The sequence below is a fragment of the Aythya ferina genome, assembly GCF_964211825.1.
Source record: "Aythya ferina genome assembly, chromosome: 17".
NCBI classification, from domain to species: domain Eukaryota; kingdom Metazoa; phylum Chordata; class Aves; order Anseriformes; family Anatidae; genus Aythya; species Aythya ferina.
Window position 1 is genome coordinate 10,428,753 of NC_140316.1, and position 21,252 is coordinate 10,450,004.

Genomic DNA, 21,252 nt, shown 5'->3' on the forward strand with positions numbered 1-21,252 from the left:
CAACCCCCCCCATACCCCCCCCATACCCCCCCCATAGCCCCCCCGTAGCCCCCCATGACGTCAGGCGGGACTCCCCTCCCTCCGCGTGACGTCAGCACCCCCCTCCCTCCCCTCCCTCCCCTCCCTCCCCTCCCTCCCCTCCCTCCCCTCCCTCCCCTCCCTCCCCTCCCCGGACCGTACCATCCCCCCCTCTCCCCCCCTCCCCCCCTTTCCCCTCCGCGGTTGGTACGTGCGGGCGGGCAGGGCGGCGCATGCGCAGCGCGGGGGCGGCGGCGGCGGCCGGACGTTGGGAGCGCGGAGGGAGGAAGGCGACAAAATGGCGTCCACGGGTGAGGGCGGCCCGGCCGCGCCGGGGGGGGACGGCACCGGCCGGGACGGGGCTGGAGGGCCCGGGGAGGGCTCCTCGGGGCCGGGGGAGAGCAGAGAGAGCTGGGGAGATCGGGGGGGAATCGGGGAGAGCGGCTGCGGGCTGTGGGGGCCTCGGGGGGGGAGGTAACGGCCTGTGAGGGGGGGGGGAGGGTTCGCTGAGGGGGCTGTGAGGGCCCGGGTGGGCCTCAGGGCGCTGTGGGGCTGGGGATTGGCAGGGTTTGGTCCTTTTTATAATATTAGCGTGTTATAGTATGGCTGCTTTATTATATTATCCCTTTATAGTGTTTGTTTTATAACGTTAAGGCGTTAGGGCTGCGGGAGCGGGGCTGAAGCGTTTTAACGCGGGCTCGTTGTGGTGTGTGGAGCCTGGCAGGGCCCCGGGGGCCTGCCCCGACGCCTTCCCCGTGTGTCCTGCCCGTTGCTGCTCCCCGGGAGGCGATTTCCCTCTGACAGACATCCCCGCTGGTCGTAGCAGCTCCTCCAGTGTCACCCTGAGCCCTGCCAGCCGTGCAGGGAAGGGGAGCAGCCCGCCCCATAAGCTCGTATCTCCGTACGTTGGGATTGCACACAGGCAGATCCACGGCCTCAGAGCTGCTGCTGGGTGCAAACGGCGGTTCCAGAGCGGTTCCTGGAGCCCCCAGCAGCTCGGTGGGAAGCAGAGTGGTGAAAGTTACACCCTAAGGGTGGCTGAGGGCTGTAGGAAGGCTTCAGGCGGGTTCTGTAAATTCGTAAAGCTCGCTTTTTTAATAGAGAGCGGCTTGTCCCAAGGTGCAATCACAGCAGAGACACCAGAATGTTTCCCTGCGAGGGTCTGAGCAGAGCTCTGCTCCCGTTCAGCCTCTGAGTGCGGCTCAGTTGGATGCTGAAGCCCAGGCAGCAAACAGGAGCGAACTCTGAGCCCGTTCCTGATCCTCGGGACCTTTCAGGTCCTGGGAGGGCTGGAGAAGCGCTCTGGCTGGAGAGGTTCTGTCAAAGCCATGGGTTTGCTCTAGAGCCTTGGATGGGAGCTGGAAGTGGTGACTTGGAGGGAAAACGTGCACGCAGGAGCTGTAAACGTTCAAATACAGCCTTGTAGTTGCCGCGTGGATGCGTTTCCCAGCCCTAGCAGCCAGCCGGGCCAGCGCAGGCTTTTTCTGCTGGGGTTTTGGGGATTTCAGTTCTTTAAACCAGAGCGTTGGCACGGGCTGGGGATTTGGGGAAGGAATCGCTGCCAGCTGCCTGTTTTGAACCCTGATAGGGACAAGTGTTAGAACTTTCCAGCGATTTGTTTGTGTCCTTGAAAGTTAAATAGAAAGCGAAGTGTTGTCATTCCGACGGCCCCGGAGCTTGCAACCTGGCCCTTTGAAACCAGGGGTTTTGTGAGTGTCAGCCCCGCAGTTTCTTTTGTTCCTAAACAAAACACCCCGCTGCCAGTCCCCTTGGGTGTTAGCCAAGGTGGCAGTTAAATTAAAGTAGGGTCATTTGAGATCAAAGTTGTGGCTGCGGGAGCAGCAGGAGCCATAAAGGGAAGAGGGGTTTTGTTTCCTTTAAAAAGGCTGAGAAAGTGCATTTACCTTACTCTTTGGAGGCTGGATTTCCAGCGGTTTATAGCGGTCCTTTGGAGTTGCAGGAGGAAATTCCAGCTGCTGCCTTCTTACGCTGTTAATTTTGTTAAGCCTTTGTTAACTTTTTTTTTTTAATTTTCCTTTTTCTCTTGCAGATTACAGTACCTACAGCCAAGCTGCAGCTCAGCAGGGGTAAGTTGCATCATGCTCTTATCCCACCCCACAAAAAGGTGTGATGTGTGCGCAGTAACTGTGCTGTAGCCTCAGCTCGGCCGTGTGTGCACATCCCAAAGGCTTTCCCCTTTTGCCTTGCCGTGGGATTTCATCAGGAGCCACCTGAATATGTCCCAAGTCGTCTCGTGATGCATGCGCTGCATGAGCCGGGAGTACGGGGGCACATTGTAAATCTCTTCAACTTCCTTTTGCAGCTACAGCGCGTACGCACCTCAGCCAGCTCAAGGATACGCACAGACCACCCAGGTAACGCACGGGGGGGTTGGGGAAGCAGTTGCATGCCCCCCAGTAAAGCACACAGCGCTCTGCCAGCCCCAAAACACAGCATCAAAACCTGTCCCTAGAAGTTGTCTTGTAGCTCCCCTCCCAGCCTGCGCTGCTTGCTTCGAGTGAGAACTGCCTGACAGCAAGGAGCTTCAGCTTTCCCATTCCTTGGCATTAGATCTTTTTTTTTTTTTTTTAGATTAGATTTTTTTTTTTTTTCTTAGGGTTGGAGATCTTTTCCAACCCTAAGGATTTTCTGATTCTGTATCCGAACCTGTTGCTGAGGGGACTGTAGAAGCCCGATTCCTGGGGCACATTTGACATTGAGGTGTCAGTGGGTGTTTAGTTAGTGGTGTAGTGGGGAGAGACTGATAAAAAAGAGGAGAGATAGGGGAAATTATCGTGTCACAAACAACACAGTTGGAGAAATCAGGAGGAGGGGATAGACTTTTAATGGAGGTATTGTAGCTGAAACTATTAATTTTGTCAGTTGGCTAGACTGCAGACTGCTGGCGATCTTTAAGAGATGAATTAAATGATGCCTTTCTCATCCTTAGAATCCAAGCTCCTAAAACCACAGCTGTGTACGCTCTACAAGTGTGTTTTCGGAGCAGTCTGGGTTAATTTTTCCCTAGTATCTCCAAAGAGTGCTTTCTGAAAGGAGATCCCCAGCACTGAAAAACACACATCTATATTCTGGAGTAAAAACCAACCGCCCTGCATGTTGGAGTGTTACCGAGCAGCTTCAAACGGGTTAACCCAGCGGGGCTGTGTTCCTGCTGCCCACACCAGCCAGTTTGCAGCAGGCTGGTAAAAAAAAAACTTTATAAAAACCTTTGGTGCTGCGATACCTTTGCAAAAACACAACCTTTACAGGGGGAGCACAGGCTCACTGCTGGCATTTGGGTCAGCCAAAGGGAAAATGACAACACCTCGTGTTGTGAATAAATACATGGAGAGAGGACAAGGTGAGAGCTGCTGCCAGAGTACGGGTTGCACGGAAGGTGTGAGGAGGCTTCGATGTCCTTCAGGGCGAGGCTGCACAACCCGCTCCTCCCTCTCAGCTGTAGGCAGATTGCCATGGGGGGCTCGCGGGGTTTCCTGCCTCTTGTTGGGGTGAGCTTCCACTGGTGCTGGAAATCCCAGGCTGGTTGGAGTTTTGTTGAGATCTGTGGCTTGGCGAGGATCTGCCCTGCTCGTGAGCCAGGGAGACGAGCTCATAGGTAACGCAGGCTTAGGTCCCAAAACGCATTTAATTGCCAAACTCCCCCAGAAACCAGCAAGTACCTCTGAAAATCCAGCTGTTAAGGCTTGTGTTTGTGCTGCTTCTTGAGCTGTAACCACAGTTTCACCCAAAACACAGCGGCTGACCACGCAGAGCTGTTAGAAGCTGCCTGGTGCCTGAGGTCTGGGCCGTTGCACGGGGCTGAGAGCTGCTGGCAAAACAGCAGCACTGGCAGCTCTGCACTGAGCCAGCCACCCCGATCAAGCTGCTCTGAGTGGTCTCCTCGGGACCGAGCGAGGCAGCAGCAGTTCTTTAGTCTGGGTTTGAGCCCGAACTTGGGGTAAAATGTGAGCTGAGAGCTGATCTCTCGCCGACTGTGAGGGTGCTGGGGCAGGAGCAGCTGTAACCGCAGCAGTGGGGTGACCACGAGCCCAATAATCTCCTATTTTTAAAACTGTCGACTAGTGGGCATGAAGAACATTCAAAACAACTTAGTGAAATCTTAAATAGGTTTCTTCTAGTGAGTGCTGAAGGAGCTGACGTTGTTTCACCTCATGCAGCTCTGTCCTCTGGGTGGCCCCGCTCCCAGCAGTGCAGGTTAGCCCTCGGGAGGTCCCTGCGAATGTTCCCATGTGCCTGGGCGATGACAGGGAGCTGGGTGCTCTCCTGCTCTGCTTTACGTAGAGCAAAAGTGTGGTGTGAATACACAGGAGGCTCCCCCTGCCTCTGATCCTGGCTTTGAAAAGCTGCGTTTGTAAGGTCACTGTAGATCTGCGCTGAAACTTGCGGTAGCGCCCAGTCTTTGAGTAGCCTTGGCTTGGCTCAGGTTGCTTCCAGCAGGGCCCGCGTGCATCCGTGCAACGCGTGCGAGTGCCTTCTGTTTGGGAATTAAATTCGTGTCATTTTTGGGGCAGACGTACGGGCAGCAGAGCTACGGAACGTACGGCCAGCCCGCTGACGCCAGCTACACGCAGCCGCAGACGACCGCCACGTACGGGCAGACCGCGTACGCCACGTCCTACGGGCAGCCCCCCACCGGTAAGAGCCGCGGGGCCTCGCGCGGGCTGGGGAAGGAGCTGGGCTGTGCTCCGTGGCTGCAGAGTGTGCTGTGCTTAACGGGAGCACGGCAGCACTCGTGGGAGGCTGCACTCTGCCTGCTCCTGAGCCCACACGGCGAGTCGGTGTCCTGAGCGCTCCCTGAAAACCAAATCCTGAAGGTGCTGCGTGCCCGTTCTGATAGCGTGCGCTCCACTTCTTGCCTTGTGCTTCCCACAAGGGACCAGCACAGGTCTGACTCCCGCTCGCTCCTGCATGCAAAGTGCCGGCTCATCCTGGTGAAGCTTGCGGTGTTAACCCTCCGGGTGTCACTTCCAGCACCAAAACCACCCAGCAGCGCAGCGCGCACAAGGACAGGGAGGATTGGCTGGGGTGCAGTGGTTTGCAACCTCCACGCCTCTGTAACGAGTAGCTCTGAGAGGTGTGAGAGGTTTGGTTTGTGGATAAACTTCCTAAACACTGCAGACAGCCGTGCCCAGATGCTTCAGGTGAACACAACCTTACCGTTCCCTGAAGGACCTGGGCTCTTTGAGCTGGAGTCCTGTACATGCAAGCGTCTTGATGTATGAAAGAAACCATTGAGACCTCATTTAATTGTTATATTTGGGCTGAATATTCAGGAGACTTCGAAAAAGAAAAGAGTTTTTCCTCCAAACAGTGCCTTGGGTACCCTTTTCTACAGATTCACTCTTGGCTATGTGAATTGCTGTTGCAGTGGGAGCTTTCTTTGGTGTTTCCCAAAGCATGGGAATGCTGGGACAGGCAGGAGATGTTCCTGGGGGGCACCTGGCCACAAAAACCACTGAGGAACCTCGCGAGGAGGAGGCAGAGAGAAAATAACATCTCGTAGAGTAGATGTGTTGGACATCTTTGGTCTGGATGAGGAAAATCTGCCTGGCAGGCAGCACGTGTCCCGCAGGACGAGAAGCAGTGCCCTCTAGCCAGTGGCACCACTGGTTATTTGCAGGTTTTCTCCTTGCCTTTACCAGGCTGTGGGTGTAAACAGGCAGCAAAATTGATTTGGAGACTTCTCGGATTTTTCTTGGAAATGTTTGAGTCCCTTGGTCCGTACTGCTGACTCCGCTCCTGCAAGGGTTGTGCTTGTGCTTGTTCCTCAAGAGCAAATTTGCTGGAGTAATAATAATATCGGGTGTCTTTTCTGCAGGGCTTCTTGTGGAGGCAAAATGCTGCTTTTATTTTTTTTCATCCAGAATAAAAGAAAGCTCAGGAAGTGGCCCAATGAGAGGTTGTATCAGGCCTTCACGTGCGATTTGCCTCAACCCGTGCAGCATGTCTGTGGCAGAGCTGGTGGCGTTGCTCTCGAGGCAGAGTGCCAGCTTGGATTTATTCTTCCTGTACCTGCCTCTCCTTCAGGAGCTGGGCAAAATGAGGCTGGTGGTGCTCAGAGCCTGTCACTGCCTCTGCCGAGTGCTCGTTCTGGCTTTCTGTACCACGCAGAGCCCACGGTGCGGCCCGGGGCGTGTATCCTCGTGTCCTGAGAGACCTGCAAGTTTCGCAGTTGAATTTCAGTTTCTTTTTCCTTGGCATCACCTTTTTGTAGCAGACAACTCACCGCGATTCTGCACTAACTTAAAAACCAAGTGACTTTTTTTTTTGTCTCAGTGTCTTTTTTTTTGTAAGGTGCCGTTGTTGCAGGGAAATTCGGATCCCGTGCAGATGTATGTGCCCTCTAGGGACTGTGTGCCTCAGTCTGGGGCTGTTCTAAGGTGCCTGGGGACATCTCGGGTGGAGCAGCCTGCCTCCAGCCTCTTTGCTCCCGTGGCTACAGGAGAAGGTGACTTGGTGGCCTCTGGTCCAGCCCCCGGGGTCAGGAGCCCACGGGCTCCTCTGCAGCTCTACCGGCAGCAAGTGGATTAGGGGATTAATCAGCACCAGCGTGCCTGCGGTCATGGTTTGCTCTTTAATCACTGCAGGATGTAAGCCTGAATTACAGGAGTAAATAAACAGCTGCAGCTGGGATGGTTATTGGCTTTCTAACAACGTCGGCCAGGGCCAAATGCAGCATTGCAAATCTCGAAGCATGGATCTGCTCTGCGTAGTCCAGCAGGAGCTCCTCGTGAAAGATAACCAGCTCCCACTTCTCTCTCCACCTGTGAAATTGCAGGCTGGATGTGTAGAGTTCCTCGTGTGTTCCGAATTGGGAAGTAGGCGCGCCCTGAGCTATGCCGGCTGCCCCAGTACCCTGTGATTACCTACCAGAATAAAGCAGGGAAAGGGCAGCTCCTGCTTCCCCTTCTCTGGAGCCTCGCTGGGAGGAGCGTGTGCCCAGCAGGAGCCGGCTTTTTTTGGGCTCGTGGACCCGTGGGGAGCTTCTGGTGCTGCTGGAATTGGAGAGAAGCCTCCGAAAACGCTGCTGGCTGACACGAAGCCTGCTTGTTTCAGAATAAACCTCTTTGACCACAGTTCTTAGCTCGATGCTCTCTGAGGACCAAAACCTGCGAGCTTGCCCTCTCCGCGTGAAGATTTCCTAGACTTCAATGAGGGTTTTGCTCGCAGGCATGAGTGCTTGGAGAGGAAACTGAGCCACGTCACTGGACTTCTTAAAGCAGGCTGTCAAAGTGCTGCTGTTCCCCTTTCCTTGCAGTGTTTGCTCTGCAGATCTGCCACTTGTCTCGTTAACTGGCGAGGGGAGGAGGGAGAAGCGACGCTGTGTAAACGGCCCCTTCAAAAACACAGCTCCTGAGGGTTTTCTGAGTCTTTAAACTGCTCTTGCTGAAACCAACACGTGGAGCAGCGGGATGTTAAATCGCTGCTTGTTCTTTTTTTGGTGCAGACGCTTCCCGCTGAGTGCACCTGCTGAAGCGAAACGCTCCTTCTAGAGCCAGGGCAGGAAAGCTCGGGATGATTTTCCCCCCGTGCAGAGCCAGGTACCAGCAAGCCCGCTCCATGCGGGAGGCCAGTGCTTCCCGAACCACGAGGGTCCCAGTTTGGGAAGATTTCGGCTGTGGCCCTGGGACCGCTGCTCCCCGGGGCACAGCTGTGCCCAGGGGCTGTGGTTTCAGCGGCACGCACGTCACACTGCACTTACGCAAGCAGCAGGTTTTTTTAATAAGCGCTCAGGCCTCAGCCAGTTCAAGTAAGAATTCCTTCAGCTTCTGGTGTCGGCTCTCTGGGGGCTCACACTGAAGAGTTTGGGCTGTTTAAATTCTTCTGAGGCACCAAAACCCGTTCAGCATCGTTTCGCTCCCCCTTTTCAGTAACGCTCAGAACAGGACTTGGCTTTTCAGTGAGCCTCTCAGCACCAAGGAGCAGCTGAATGAGCAGAAGTGATTTGCTGGTGGCTCCTGCCATTATCCCCTGGTGGGAGGGGAGCTTGCTCGCCTGCCTCGGTGTTTCCAGCCAGCTTTGGTGTTTCCAGCTTGGCAGCAGCGTGCAGTGGAAGCCAGCCCGTGGCATTCAGGAGGAGGGCAGCAGCGCGATAAGCCTGTGAGCACAGGAGGCACCGGGCTGGTGGGAGCAGGCAAGGGCTTTTAGGCCGGCTGTTGCAGGTGGAAAAAGGGGAAAGGCTTCTGCCTGCTCGGAGCCCCTTTGTCAGCATCTTGGGACTAACTGGAGAGCCTGAGAGTAACGGCAGGATGGGAAGCTGCAGCTTGTTTTTTCAGGTCTGCTTGCGGACTTCTCACTTCTTCTTTTGCTTCTCTTGCTCTGTACTCGCGGGCTGGAGAGGCCTGGTTTTGTAGCAAAGCACAGTGAGGTTGGAAGTGCTGCTGTGCCTCGGGAGGGTGCGCTGGATGAGGGGAAGGAACTGCAGCCATACTTTGTGTTCTGCTGGAAGTGCTTTCATCTGGGAAACGAGGGAGTCGCAATAAAGAGCTGGGCGCAATGTGCCTGAAACGCTTTGTAATTAGAAGAGTATGTCACAAGTGTCCCCTGTTTAATCAAAATATTAAGTGATGGAGAAGCTGTTACCTTAATTGATGCAATTAAGATCACCTCAGTAAGACTGAGGCCAGTTGGCTGCTTTCTGGCAATCGTTTTGTGTTTTTAGGAAGTGAGCTTTTGCTAAGAAAATCTGTAATTGATGGCTTTCTGGGTAAATCTTTTTTTCATAATTTGAAAATGTGCTTGCAAGGTTCTTAATGATAAAAAAGCCACCGTGGCAGTACCTGGTTTATGGTTCTCTGCTGACAAGCCAAGTGGTCAGCTGCATTGCCTAGCGACAGCTGCTGGTACGGCTAATCTGAACGGAGCTGCTTTGGGGTCTTGGATATTCTCGTAAAATTGTTCAGAAATAAATGTGTGTGAGCCCTGAGCTTTTTATCTTAAGCAAGCTGAACTTCTAAGAGGAACAAAGGCACATAAAACATCAAAAAACAGACACGTAAAGTAGCTTCTGACCTTTCTGTCACATTAAAGCAAATGTGATGTGCTCCCCTTTAGTTTCTAGGATTGCTGATTTAACACAATACTGCCTAAATGGCTCAGAAAGACCTCTCGTGTCAGCCTTGTGCCACTTGGTGCTTCTGTTTCTCCAAAAAGCTGCCAGGATGGGGCAGAGCTGGGGGAGGTTGGGGTTTCCCAGGGCAGGGCTCTCTCGGAGGGAGGTGACAGGGTGCTGTGGGTCGGTCTGCGGAGGTTTGTGAGGTCTGGCACACAACGAGCGGGAGTGAAGCAGTCAGAAAGGTCCCTAATCTGACCCGGCTGTCCTCTGTTGTAGGTTACACGACCCCGACCGCCCCCCCGGCCTATAGCCAGCCCGTGCAGGGGTACGGCACGGCCGCCTACGATACCAGCACCGCTACGGTTACCACCACCCAGGCTTCCTACGCAGCTCCGTCCGCTTACGGCACCCAGCCTGCCTACCCTGCCTACGGGCAGCAGCCAGCAGCGTCCGCTCCCGCAAGGTAACGGGGATTTCCATCGTCCTCCTCTGCTCTGCTGGTGGGGAGAGCCCCCCCAGGACGCTGCCTGCTGAGCTGGGGCCCGCAGGTTTTGCTTCCACCTTTCCTCTGCCTGTTGCACTCGAGCTTTGCTGCAGCTGCAGCTGATCCCACCGCCTCTCCAGAGCTGGGGGAAGCAGTGTAGGTAGCTTCTGCTCCGGCACAGTGAGTCAGCGCCGTTACTGGGAGATGGGGAGAGCAACCAAGCAGCAAAAATGGGCTCTTGACTCATGATCTAGACCAGAAAATGGATGAGTCTGATGTGATCCTGAGTCACGGGGTTGCTAGGATGATGTTATGCCCTCTCAGTTCTTGAGTGGGCGCACATGCTGAAGACAATTTCCTTTTTAAATCTCTTGTGTCTGGACACTGTCGATAGCCTGTTCAGCCTAATTGTTCACTCAGGATAGGAAAGGTTTAGGATACGGAATGGAAACTTACTTAGTAATGAGCAAAAACAGCTTTATGCGTCTGCCTGATGTTTGCTGTAACTGTTCCTGTAAGGAAAGCCAGAGCTTGACAGCCCTGTCTGTATCTATCAGATTACATTTAAGTATGAATCCTGATGCCATTTTAAGTAATTTTACCCAGCTTGTAGTTCAACTCTTTTTAGCTCTGATAAACGCTTTGAAATTCGAAGCAGCGTGGGACAATTGTAAAGGAAGAGGACATGCAAATCGCATGCAAAGAGCTATCTTTATTTTCAGGCCTTGAGAGTTAATAACAAACATCCTTTCCCTTTCACCAGCAATATCTGCCTGCAGTGGTTTTGCCAAACAATAGTGCCTGTAACTGGCAGCATTTCTGTCTCCTTTTGAGCTGATCGTTTAGGAGCATTGTGCAAAAACAACTAGAGCAGAGGGGCGATGCTGCTGACCGCCTTTCCTGGCCAGTTCACATCCTCTGCTCCTCCCAGAGCCAAAGCCTAAGCCCCTCGCTGTAGGTTTCATGATGCAGCTGGTAAACAGATGCTGTAGTTCTCTTTTATGCTCTCAGCTCAGGATGTTGTCTGGGCCTTTTCTGGTAGCAGGGGAGTGTGCAAATATCCAGTCAGCAGCTGGTAAAACGTTTAGGGCTCAGTGTGCCTCTGTGAGCTAGCACCAATGTGGTGCCAGCTTGTAACGCCTCCCGAAGAAAGCGTGCTGGGGTGGGATCCAAGGTGGGGCTTTGTACCAGGCTCCCATTAATTGTTCACTGCTGCTTTTCAGACCCCAGGATGGCAGCAAACCAGCAGAGACCAGCCAGCCGCAGTCCAGTACGACAGGCTACAGCCAGCCCAGCCTAGGCTATGGACAGAGCAACTACAGCTACCCTCAGGTGCCTGCCAGCTACCCGATGCAACCGGTCACTGCTCCTCCCTCCTATCCTCCTACCAGGTAATTCTTTCAGAAAGTGAAGCCTCGTGCGGCTAGCCTGAGAATTTTGGGGTTCACTTGGGCAAAAGGATTTTTTTTCCTCAAGGGATTTCAAATGAACAAGCGTAGAAGGAGGTTTGGTGTCCTGGAAGGAGGGAGGCCTGTTTCTGGTTGGGTGGTACTTGTCCTAGGGAAGATGAGGCTAGAATCGGGTACAGAAACATCTCTGCCTGCACACCTGAAGTGGCAAGCCAAAACAGTGAAAAATGTTTTTTAAGAAATTCCTCAGCTGTAGTGTATGAAAGTGAGCTTTTACTGCCTCATTACGCGTGGTTTTGAGAAGGAGCTCACCCCTTTCCCAGAGGTGTCTTTGATGTTTTGATGCTGACTGCTAGAGCGTGTGTTTTGAAGTGTTCAAAGCCTGAAGTGCACGAGGGGACAAGTTTTACTATCCATCATCTGAAAGTATTTCAGCACTGAAGCGGAAGGGGAGGCTGTTAGCTGTCTTGCCTCTGACTTCTGCCCTTGCACTTCAGCCTCTTTCTAGAGGTAAACAGTGAACAGTCACGTTGGTTCTGTTTGTAGCAGTCTACCAGGTTTATTCTTCCTCTTGCCATCAGGCCAGGCTCCGTAGGATGACTTCACCTTTTTAAGTGGTTTGCGATGGTGCATATGGCTTCTAATTGCCTTACTGCCCGGCGTGAGCCAATTCTGCAGCCTAATGCACACGTGGCGGTGCGTTGGCTTATCTTCCCGTCTTCTTAATGCCTTTGTCTTCCAGCTACTCCTCCACGCAGCCAAGCAGTTACGATCAGAGCACTTACTCCCAGCAGAGCACCTACGGGCAACAGAGCACCTACGGCCAGCAGACTAGCTATGGCCAGCAGAGCAGCTACGGGCAGCAGCCGCCCCCAACGAGTTACCCGCCCCAGACGGGATCCTACAGCCAGGCCCCAAGCCAGTACAGCCAGCAGAGCAGCAGTTACGGCCAGCAGAGTGAGTGTGCTTAGCAGAGCTGCGGGATTGGTGAGGAAAGGGTCGGTCTCCATCACCCTTGCAGGGTGAGCTGTCTCTGAGGGAGGCTTTGAGTGGCTTTATTTGGGTTTGAAGGATCTGAGCTTGAGGCTGTGCTGAAGGGAGCACACTGTAGCTGGTTTTTGCCCTCGCTCACTGACAGACAGCTTGCCTAGCTCATTAGACAATTATGATGCTCCCCTCAGCGTGGGGAAGGTGGGCAGATGGTTGGAAAACACAGAAATGAGAAATACAACTCGATACAAACAACTTGGTGACCGTTCTGCAGAGGGCAGACTGGTAGGGCCTGCCTTAAAATCCGATTCCCCAAGTGGCACGTTGCTCCTTAAGTGCTGTAGCAAACACCTTTCACGTGATACTGTCCCTTCTGGTGCTGAAGGTATGGAGAAAGGCTTTGAAAGGGGACAGGACCCACTCTTGTCTGCAGCTCTCTGATGTTTTTGTTACAAACTTCCTCAGGCTCGTTCCGTCAGGACCATCCTAGCAGCATGAACGTATACGGACAGGAATCCGGAGGCTTTTCAGGCCCAGGAGAGAACCGGAATATGAGCGGCCCTGATAACCGGGGCAGGGGAAGAGGGGGATATGATCGTGGAGGCATGAGCAGAGGTGGGCGGGGAGGAGGACGCGGTGGAATGGGGTAAGAGCAAATCTTTTCTCCTTTTATCTAATTCTGTTTCACCCCTAGGATTTGAAATGGAAAGAAGGGACTGAAAGGTTGACGTTCCCAGCTGTGCTTCCATGGAGAGCATCTCTGTAGCAGCGTTGCTTTATTCCATGGAAATATTATCTGAGGGGGAATAGGAGCAGGATATATGTTGTTTTTTTTCTGTCCTGCAGCTGGTTGGGCTCGGGGGAACTAGGGGTATTGCTAAACCTGCAACTTTCAGCTCCCTTCGTGGTCGTGCAGAGGTGAAATCCTCTGTGGGGTTTAACAGTAACTTTGGGTTGAACACACACAAACCTCCCGCCAGGTCCAGGAGTCAATTCCTGTGCCTCACTCGCTAGTGGGGACTTTGAGAGTTCAGGTATGTACAAGGCAGAAGCCTGGTGTCAGCCTCTTCGCCTTAGCGGTAGCATGCCGAGCTGCGTCTGTACGTGTATGTGTGGGGCTGATTGCTGCTGGTGAAGCCGTGACTCCGAGTGGCCAGAACGCTTGGAGCTTGGCTGGAGCGTGAAGAAAAAAAACCCCGAGGCCGTATAAAGCTCTGGCTTGACTTCCAGGACTGCTCCCCGTTGGAGCTTTCAGGTGCTCTAAATCAGTTTGGCCATTTTAACTGATGGCAAAACCTGGTTTGGTAAACCTGTGTCTGCAGGTCAGCAGGTCGTCTCCCTGCCCGTGCTGTTTGTTTGGATAGAGGCGAGGAAGGAGGACTGGTCCCAAAGGCGAGGAAGAGGAGGAAGATGTAGCTTTGTGTGTGTTCCATCCCTTCGCACCTTAGGTCAGAGCTATGCAGAGCGTCCGTAGATGCTCGCCGGAGATGTGGCACGGGATGCAAAGCGCTGGCCCTCGTATTTTGGCAGGGCAGGTGGAACTGCAGCTCCTCGCTGGTAGGCAACCTCTTGAGCTGCTTGAGTGCCTGGTGGCAACCGGAGCTCGGCAAGCTACAGTCCCACTCTGCATAGCTCTGTCGAAGTGAATTGAAGTGGCGTGAAATCTTTATCAGAGAAATGCAACCACCAACGCGTGGAAACAGAAGAAAAAAGCCTTGCTCGTGTTGGGACACATCTGGCTTGAATTGGCTCGAGTGGAGTAGAGTTCCACGGTTCTGCATAAAGATTTCACCCATGATGTATTTATTTCTCTAATGGTTTAAAGTAGATGTAGACACTTGAAATGTCTGTCATCACATCTTAAAATTTCTAGCCCCTCTGGAGTTTCTCGTGCCAAAGATGTATCATTTATCTCTAATTCCACGCCGTAATCCCAGCATAAATTACGTATTTAGCGATTTCCACCTGACTAGACCATAAAAGAGGGCCCCCTGCTCTATGGACGTAGACTTTCTGCTGTCCATGGAAAAGGTGGCCTTCCTATGAGCACCCAGGGGCAGGTAGGGGAACTCGGCCCTTCTTATTATGCTGTGGTGATGGATTTCAGTGTCTCCAGCAGGTAAGGAGCTCGATGTTATTAACGTGCCCTTTTTCATTGACTCGATTATTTTATATTTTCATTGGCTGTTAAACATGGAAACTTTTTAACATGCTTTGTCGCATTTATATGCTACAGGTTACAAAGTGAGAGCCTTGTATACACTTCAATACTTAAAAAGTACCCGTACTCAGTACTCAGCCGGCAGCATAATGAAAAGTGGGACTAGACACGGTGTCCATATGGAGAGGAAAAATATACATAGAATATTTTTAACCAAATGTATTCATTGTATAAATGGAATCCTTCTGTAACTTTGGTAACTGAATACTTGTTGTTTGGTAATAAAACCAGAGGAGGTATACTACTTAAGAATTGTGTAACGTTAAAAAAAAAAAAAAAGTGTAAACGTATATGTTTAAAAAGAGAGACATTACGTAAATGGTGTGTACTTTAACAAAAGGAGGCAAAGCTGCATGCAACAGCTTGAAACTGTGTATTGACAACTTTTTTTTTCCAGTATTAGAGGTGCAATACTTGCTAGAAAATAGTGGTGCTCTCCCTCCTCTGCTCGTCTCCTTCAAAACAGCTTTTGTCTTGCCAAAAAGAGAAAGAAATGACAAAAATCCTTTTCAGGTGGCATTTTCCTAATTAACCAGCACTTGAAAGCAGTCCTAAAGCGAAAGCTTCAGCCAAAGCTTTCGATGAAAGCTGCGGCCGTGAGTTTGCATTGGCGCGTGCCAAAATCTTCGGTCCGGGTCTGTGTCCACAAAGCTGCACCCCAGGCCTTCGAGCCCTCGCTGTATTCTGTAAGTTCTCCTTCCACAGAGACTTGTTAAATTCAGTAGCGACCTGAATGTATGGCTTTATACCGAGGTTTTAGCGGAAATGTCATCTGAACTGTGTTGTAGGCATCGCGTATGGTTGTCTCCTACCTTTTAACTGTTAATGTCAGGGACCTGCGGGCTCGTTTCGCGCTCGTGCTGCGAGAGGCTGAGGGTGCACCTTTATGTACACACAGAGGGGAGGGAGTTGACCAGCGAATGACCCAGTGATTTTTTTTTTTTTGGAATAAAAGCACAATTTGTAACGCCCGAAAACATTTTTTGCCAAGTATTGCACTGATAATACCAATACTACAAGTAAATGGAAGGGTACCGACAGCAAAGTGGTGTCTAAAACCAGACAAGCGAGGTTGTGTATGTAAAGGAAATTTGAGCAAGCTGCCCTGAAGAAAGGCATAGTGACAAGATGAGAGAGAGAGAGACAGATGCATTGTTTGGAGATGTTTAGCCAGTGCCCTTCTTCCCAGTGAGCCGCAGAGGCTCAGAGCGGTACTGGCTTTGTAAAGGGAAAGGCCTTCATTTCTTCGTTTATCCCCCCAGCAGCGCTGGAGAGCGAGGTGGCTTCAATAAGCCTGGTGGTAAGTTTTTGAGCATTACAATGGATAGTGTTAAAAAAAAAAAAAAAATTGCAGTCAGTTTTTAGAAAAAGTGTAATTTTTATTAGTTTAAGTGGTTAAAATGACATGTGCAACAAGACTGTAATGGGTACTGCCGGCAATGCCTAGGGGTATGCGGTTACAGGACACAGGGTAACTCGGAAGAATTGAGAAACCACTTCTGTAATTTGGGGAAAATAAATGGTTTGGATTTGATAAATTTTTTTCTTTAAAAGTAACTTTTTATTAATGAACTTAAAACCGATTGGCCTGGTAAAGCATTTAAAAAAAAAAAAAAAGCGTAATAGTGGTTAATGGTTTGAAAGGCTGCTAAAACTAGCGAACCGATCGCCAAGTAAAGGTGCATTGCTGACGTTTTTGCAATGCGGGTCAATTCGAGTTTAACCAACGCCATCGAATGGTGGTTATAAGTAGATAGTATTGTGTGTGTCGGTCCTTCAGCCCGCAAGGCGTGCACTAACACAGCTTCTTATGATTCTCTCCTGACTGGCAGGACACATGGAAGAAGGACCGGACCTTGACTTAGGTAATTGCAAATAACTGCTCGCAGTCCCTCCCAGGCTCGTGAAATTGCAATTTCTGTGCTCGTCCTCTGCTCAGGATGAGGGCTGGAGCCGTGGAAGATGTTACCTTGTGTCTGACCCTTCTGTAGAAGGAGCACGAGGATGCTCTGCACTTGCAGTCCCTTTGTGGCCAGTTCATTCATTCCTTTATTCCTGACTCATGAGAACATGGACTGGTGGAAAACCACAGGTGTTTGTGAGAGGCTTATGCTTCTCCGTGGGAACCAGGGGCTGTTTGAGGAGCTGCTCTCTGCAGCAGAAAGCACAATTCAGCCTGGGGCTTGTAGGTGCTTATCCAGTAGTCCCATTCCTCCTCGTGCCACGCTGGCCTGCAGCCCTGTAGCTCTTTCCTTCCTCCTGCACAGGCACGTGGCAGTTCAGTGTCAGCCTGCCAGGAGCAGCACCTTGCTCTGACCACTGAGAAAAGCGGGGATTAGTGCAGCAAAGAGAGGGCGAGCATCCCTCTGCAGGAGCATGAAGGATGCGAAGGCGTGTTGTGCCTTTGGCTCTTCCTCGTGTCTCCCCTCAGAGGTCTCCCGTTACGCCCAAGTGGCCTAACCGTGCCGTTTGCTTTGCGCTGGGAGGGTCTGGGTGTCTGTGTCTGTCCCTCTGCAGGGAGCAGAGGAGGCAGCCAGCACCTTCAGAGCAGAGCTGCCTCTCTGCCCTTAGCAGCTGGTGCAGGGTCACCGCTCTCAGTGCCTGCATTTGGGGTAAATGCACCAGTGCCATCTCTCAGTGCCATCATTTGGGGTAAATTCACCCCTTAAAAGAGGAGCCACAGCTGGCTGAGGGGCTGATGTGACCCGAGGGCTTCATGCTGCCGAACCGCTGCCTCTGCTCGCCCAGTGACGCTGTGAATTGTCTCCTAGGCCCCCCTATGGACCCAGACGAGGACTCAGACAACAGCTCGGTGTATGTGCAGGGACTCAATGATAATGTGACCCTGGAGGATCTGGCAGACTTCTTCAAACAGTGCGGGGTCGTCAAGGTGAGAGGAACCCGTGTGCGCAGTTCAGCTCCTGCCCACCTCCAGCGGGGAGAGCACAGGGAAAGGGACTGGGTTTGCCCACCTCCCTGCCCAGCGTGTCACTTGTCCCCACCAGCAGCTGGCCACATCTGCCTGGGCAGTAAGCCCACCACGTTCTGGGTCTGCCGTGTAGCTCCAGCTTTCCCAAAGAGCCTCAGCAGGATTTGTCCCTCGGCATCTCCACGAGATGTGTGCAAGCAGCAGCGCTTCCAGTCCTGCGGGAAGGAAGCGTGGCTGTGGATCTGCTGGTGGGATGTGACAGCTTGAGGGATCGGGGTGGGGGAGGATGTGGAGAGGCTGCAGCTCAGTCCTTGCAGCAGCAGGTGCTTGCAGGAGAGGCTGCTGGGCCAGGCAGTGCTGTCTGGGGCCGGTTCCTCATTTGTTTGCCTATCTGGGGAGGAGCTGTCACACGCAGTAAGCCGGAGGGCCCTTTTTTCTGCCATGGGGATGCCTAAGAGAGGCTCACCTAGGAAGCCCGTTGTCTCAAATGGAGGCGGAACAGAGAAGAGAATCCCCGCTCAGCACACAGGGCTGTGTGACTGGCGGTGACGTTTTGGTGTCCTGCTAGATGAACAAGAGGACCGGGCAGCCTATGATACACCTCTACATCGACAAAGAAACCGGCAAGCCAAAAGGAGATGCCACGGTGTCGTACGATGACCCATCTACTGCCAAAACAGCTGTCGAATGGTTTGATGGTGAGTACGTGGGCTGCGTTTTGGGATAAGTTTGCATCGTGACTGAATGTGTGTCTGACAGAAGTCAGCAGTTCTGTCCTCTGCATGGAGGCCAGTAGTGATTGAAGGCTGGCTCCAGGCAGTCAGGCTCTTGCCTAAAAAAACCTAAAAAGTTCCTATTTTTAACTGGACCAGGTAAGCTTGGTACGACGGGCGATGTTTTCCATGTGGTCAGGGACTCTGCGATGCGTGTGATGCCAGGGTCTGGCCGACAGTGGACACCCCGGCTCGCAGTGAGGCTCTTGCCCTTGTGTTCCTCCTAGGGAAGGATTTCCAGGGCAGCAAGCTGAAGGTTTCCCTCACGCGGAAGAAGGGCCCGATGAACAGCATGAGGGGCGGGATGCCGCCCCGTGAGCAGCGGGGAATGCCTCCCCCTCTCCGCGGAGGTAACAGCAGCTCCCCCAGCCCCAGAGGGGCCGCGTCCTCCAGTTTGGCTCGTTCCTGTCCCTGACGCTGCCTTCCTTACAGGGCCGGGGGGGCCTGGAGGCCCGGGGGGGCCCGGCGGCCCGAGCGGCCCCATGGGCAGGATGGGAGGCCGAGGAGGAGACAGGGGCGGCTTCTCCTCCCGAGGACCCAGAGGATCCAGGGGAAACCCCTCCGGGGGCAGCGTCCAGCACCGCGCCGGCGACTGGCAGTGCCCCAACCCGTGAGTACCCCACAGAGACCCCTCCCCAGGCAGCTACCCACACCGTGTCACCGCGTGTCACCTCATGTCACCTCGTGTCACCACGTCACACGAGGACCTGGCACCTGCGTAACCACCCCAGGGGCAGGGAGAGAACCTCGGGCTGTTAGAGCACCGCAAGGAGCCTTTTGTTTGAGGTGCTGGACACAAATAGGCCCTTCTCAAAAGCAAAGGAAGTTCCTTCCACCGTGCTGTGGGCTTGCTCCGGGACTTGCTCCAGGTCCCGCTGACCAGCCTTTGTGTTTCCTGCGCCCAGACGTGGTGTTGTTAGGTGGCCGTGGTGTTGTTAGGTGGCCACGCAACGCTTCTGAGCCTTACCTAACCAGGAATGCACTCCCGGTCTTTGCTGACTGTTTGTTTTTTTTAACCTAGGGGATGTGGAAACCAGAACTTTGCCTGGAGAACAGAGTGCAATCAGTGCAAGGCTCCTAAGCCAGAAGGGTTTCTGCCGCCTCCGTTTCCCCCTCCAGGTACGTGTGTGACAGAGTTCAGGGCTGGGCCGGGCCGATGGCACAGAGGTTTCCAGGAGTGCCACGAGGGCAGTCAGCTGCCCCGGGCACTGTTCTGGGGATGTTTTAGGGAGTGGCTGCTCCCTGCCCCGAGAGCTGCTGGGGAATTATCCCTTTTCTGAGCTGTGAGGCAGAGGTTGGGACTGCTCTGACCTCAGCCTCTCCCACACTTCCCTGAGCTGCCAAGTCTCTTCCGTGGGGCTGTCGCTGACGCTCCAGTTCCCCGCAGCGCCGCTTTGACCTCGTTACTCCCAGGCAGTGCCCTCTTAACGAGCCCCCCATCCCTCCTGGCTCTCGAGGAGGCTTCCTTGCCACGATCCATCAGCCACTGGGCCCCCTCCAGCCCAGCCAGCTCTTTGCTGCGTTTGGTTCTGCACCCCTGGGTGTAACAACAGCTGTGTGCAGGCAGCACCTCCAGTCCCCAACTTCATTTACCCCCCAGCTCCTGCTCCTCGCCCCGTTTCAGTGCCCTGGGACATCCCTGGTTGAGGAGGGGACGGGTTGGAAGGGCTGGAGCAGCGTCTGGCCCCAGCAGGCTCTGGCTCTGGTTGCTCCGAGCTTTTTTTTTTTCCTTCCCTCCAGGAGGAGACCGCGGCAGAGGCGGCCCCGGGGGGATGCGAGGAGGAAGAGGAGGAGGGGGCCTCATGGACCGCGGGGGACCCGGTGGCATGTTCAGAGGCGGCCGCGGCGGAGACAGAGGTGGCTTCAGAGGTGGCCGGGGCATGGATCGAGGTGGCTACGGAGGAGGAGGCCGGCGAGGAGGAGGACCCGGAGGCCCCCCTGGCCCCCTGATGGACCAGATGGGAGGCGGAGGCAGAGGTGGCAGGCGTGGAGGACCAGGAAAGATGGACAAGTGCGTGGGGCAGCGGGCTGGGGGCCGGGAGGGCACTGCTCTGAGAAGAACAGGGAGGGAGGGAGGTGCGAGGGCACGGGGAGACCCCAAATGGTGGAAATCAACACGAGGGGGGGCAGCCGGGGTGATCCTGGAGCCCCCACCTGGGGGGGACACCCCGTTATCACCCCTGACCCAGGCTCTTTCCTTGCAGGAGTGAGCACCGCCAGGAGCGCCGAGACCGGCCCTACTAGAGGCAGACCCCGCAGAGCTGCATTTACTACCAGATTTATTTTTTAAACCAGAAAATGTTTTAAATTTATAATTCCATATTTATAATGTTGGCCGCAACATTATGATTATTCCTCGTCTGTACTTTAGTATTTTTCACCGTTTGTGGAGAAACATTAAAACCAAGTTCAACGGTAGCGTGCCGAGTTATTTTTCCTCCCCCTTTCCCCCCCCCCACCCCTTTTAAAAAAAAATGGTTGTTTAACTCCGACTAAACCGCTGCGCCCCCCCTGTTGTGAGCATGCTCGTATCACCGTGTGCCACCCCCGGAGGTGGCGACTAACTGTAACGATGTTAATGGTTGTGATGGTTTTTTTTTTTATTATTAAAAAAAATAATAAAATAAAACTCCCGATGTTTATAAACGTACCACTTCTGGCTTCTCTTCGGAACGTCACCCCGGTGGGTGCAGCAGCCTGGAGGAGCCCCTTTAGTCCCTTCTGTGCCTTTGGGGGGCGGTGGGCCCGTGTCCCCCTTGATCCAGGACCCCAAAAGCCAGCAGAGCTTTCCCCTGGGTCTGCTGAGCCCCTGTGGGGTCCAGCTTGTGCTGACCCCGCGGGAAGGGGATTTGGGATTTCCCCTGCTCTGCCCTCCTTGGGGTGGGGGGCAAGCACCCCAGGGACCTCTTTTGGACCCCGCTGCTTGGGGTGACAGCAGCAACCACTGCCCTGGGGGTCCCGGAGCCGCCCTCCTGCCTCAGTTTCCCCCTCTTGGTGGGGTTGGGGCCAAATCCTGCTCCTGCACTGAGCCCCCCCATGTGTCTCCCCCAGGGCCGCCCTGGGGTGCAGGGGCTGGATGCTGGCTGTGTTCCCACGTCCCCTTCCTGTCCCCATGGCTGTGCCCCCCATGTCCACATCCCCCCTGGCTGTACCCCTGCGTCCCCCCCCCATATCCCTGGAGCTGTCCCCCGGGGCTGGCATGTCCCTGTAGCCAACCCCCCCGGTGTCCCTGTCCCCCTGTGGCCACATCCCCATCATCCCACACCCCCCGTGGCCCTATCACCCCGTGTTTGTGCCCCCCCGTGTCCCTGTCCCCCCTGTGGCCACATCCCTGCCATCCCACCCCCCCATG

The 21,252-nt window shown here is 53.8% G+C and overlaps 1 protein-coding gene across 2 annotated transcripts; it reads left to right on the forward strand.

The window, feature by feature from the left end:
* Positions 1-223: 223 nt before the first annotated feature.
* Positions 224-20,318, forward strand: EWSR1 (EWS RNA binding protein 1). 2 transcript variants are annotated; one of them, XM_084539113.1, is made up of 17 exons: positions 224-329; positions 2,069-2,105; positions 2,342-2,393; positions 4,551-4,674; positions 9,371-9,557; positions 10,802-10,969; positions 11,730-11,944; positions 12,443-12,623; positions 15,461-15,498; positions 16,031-16,063; positions 16,970-17,088; positions 17,696-17,825; positions 18,128-18,250; positions 18,333-18,510; positions 18,922-19,019; positions 19,641-19,911; positions 20,105-20,318. In XM_084539113.1, exons 1-17 carry the CDS (start codon positions 317-319, stop codon positions 20,142-20,144), a joined length of 2,007 nt encoding a protein of 668 aa, XP_084395239.1. In that variant the 5' UTR covers positions 224-316; the 3' UTR covers positions 20,145-20,318. The 2 variants fall into 2 exon arrangements, with proteins under 2 accessions (XP_084395239.1, XP_084395240.1); XM_084539114.1 differs by having other exon boundaries at positions 15,464-15,498.
* The last annotated feature ends 934 nt before the right edge of the window (positions 20,319-21,252 follow it).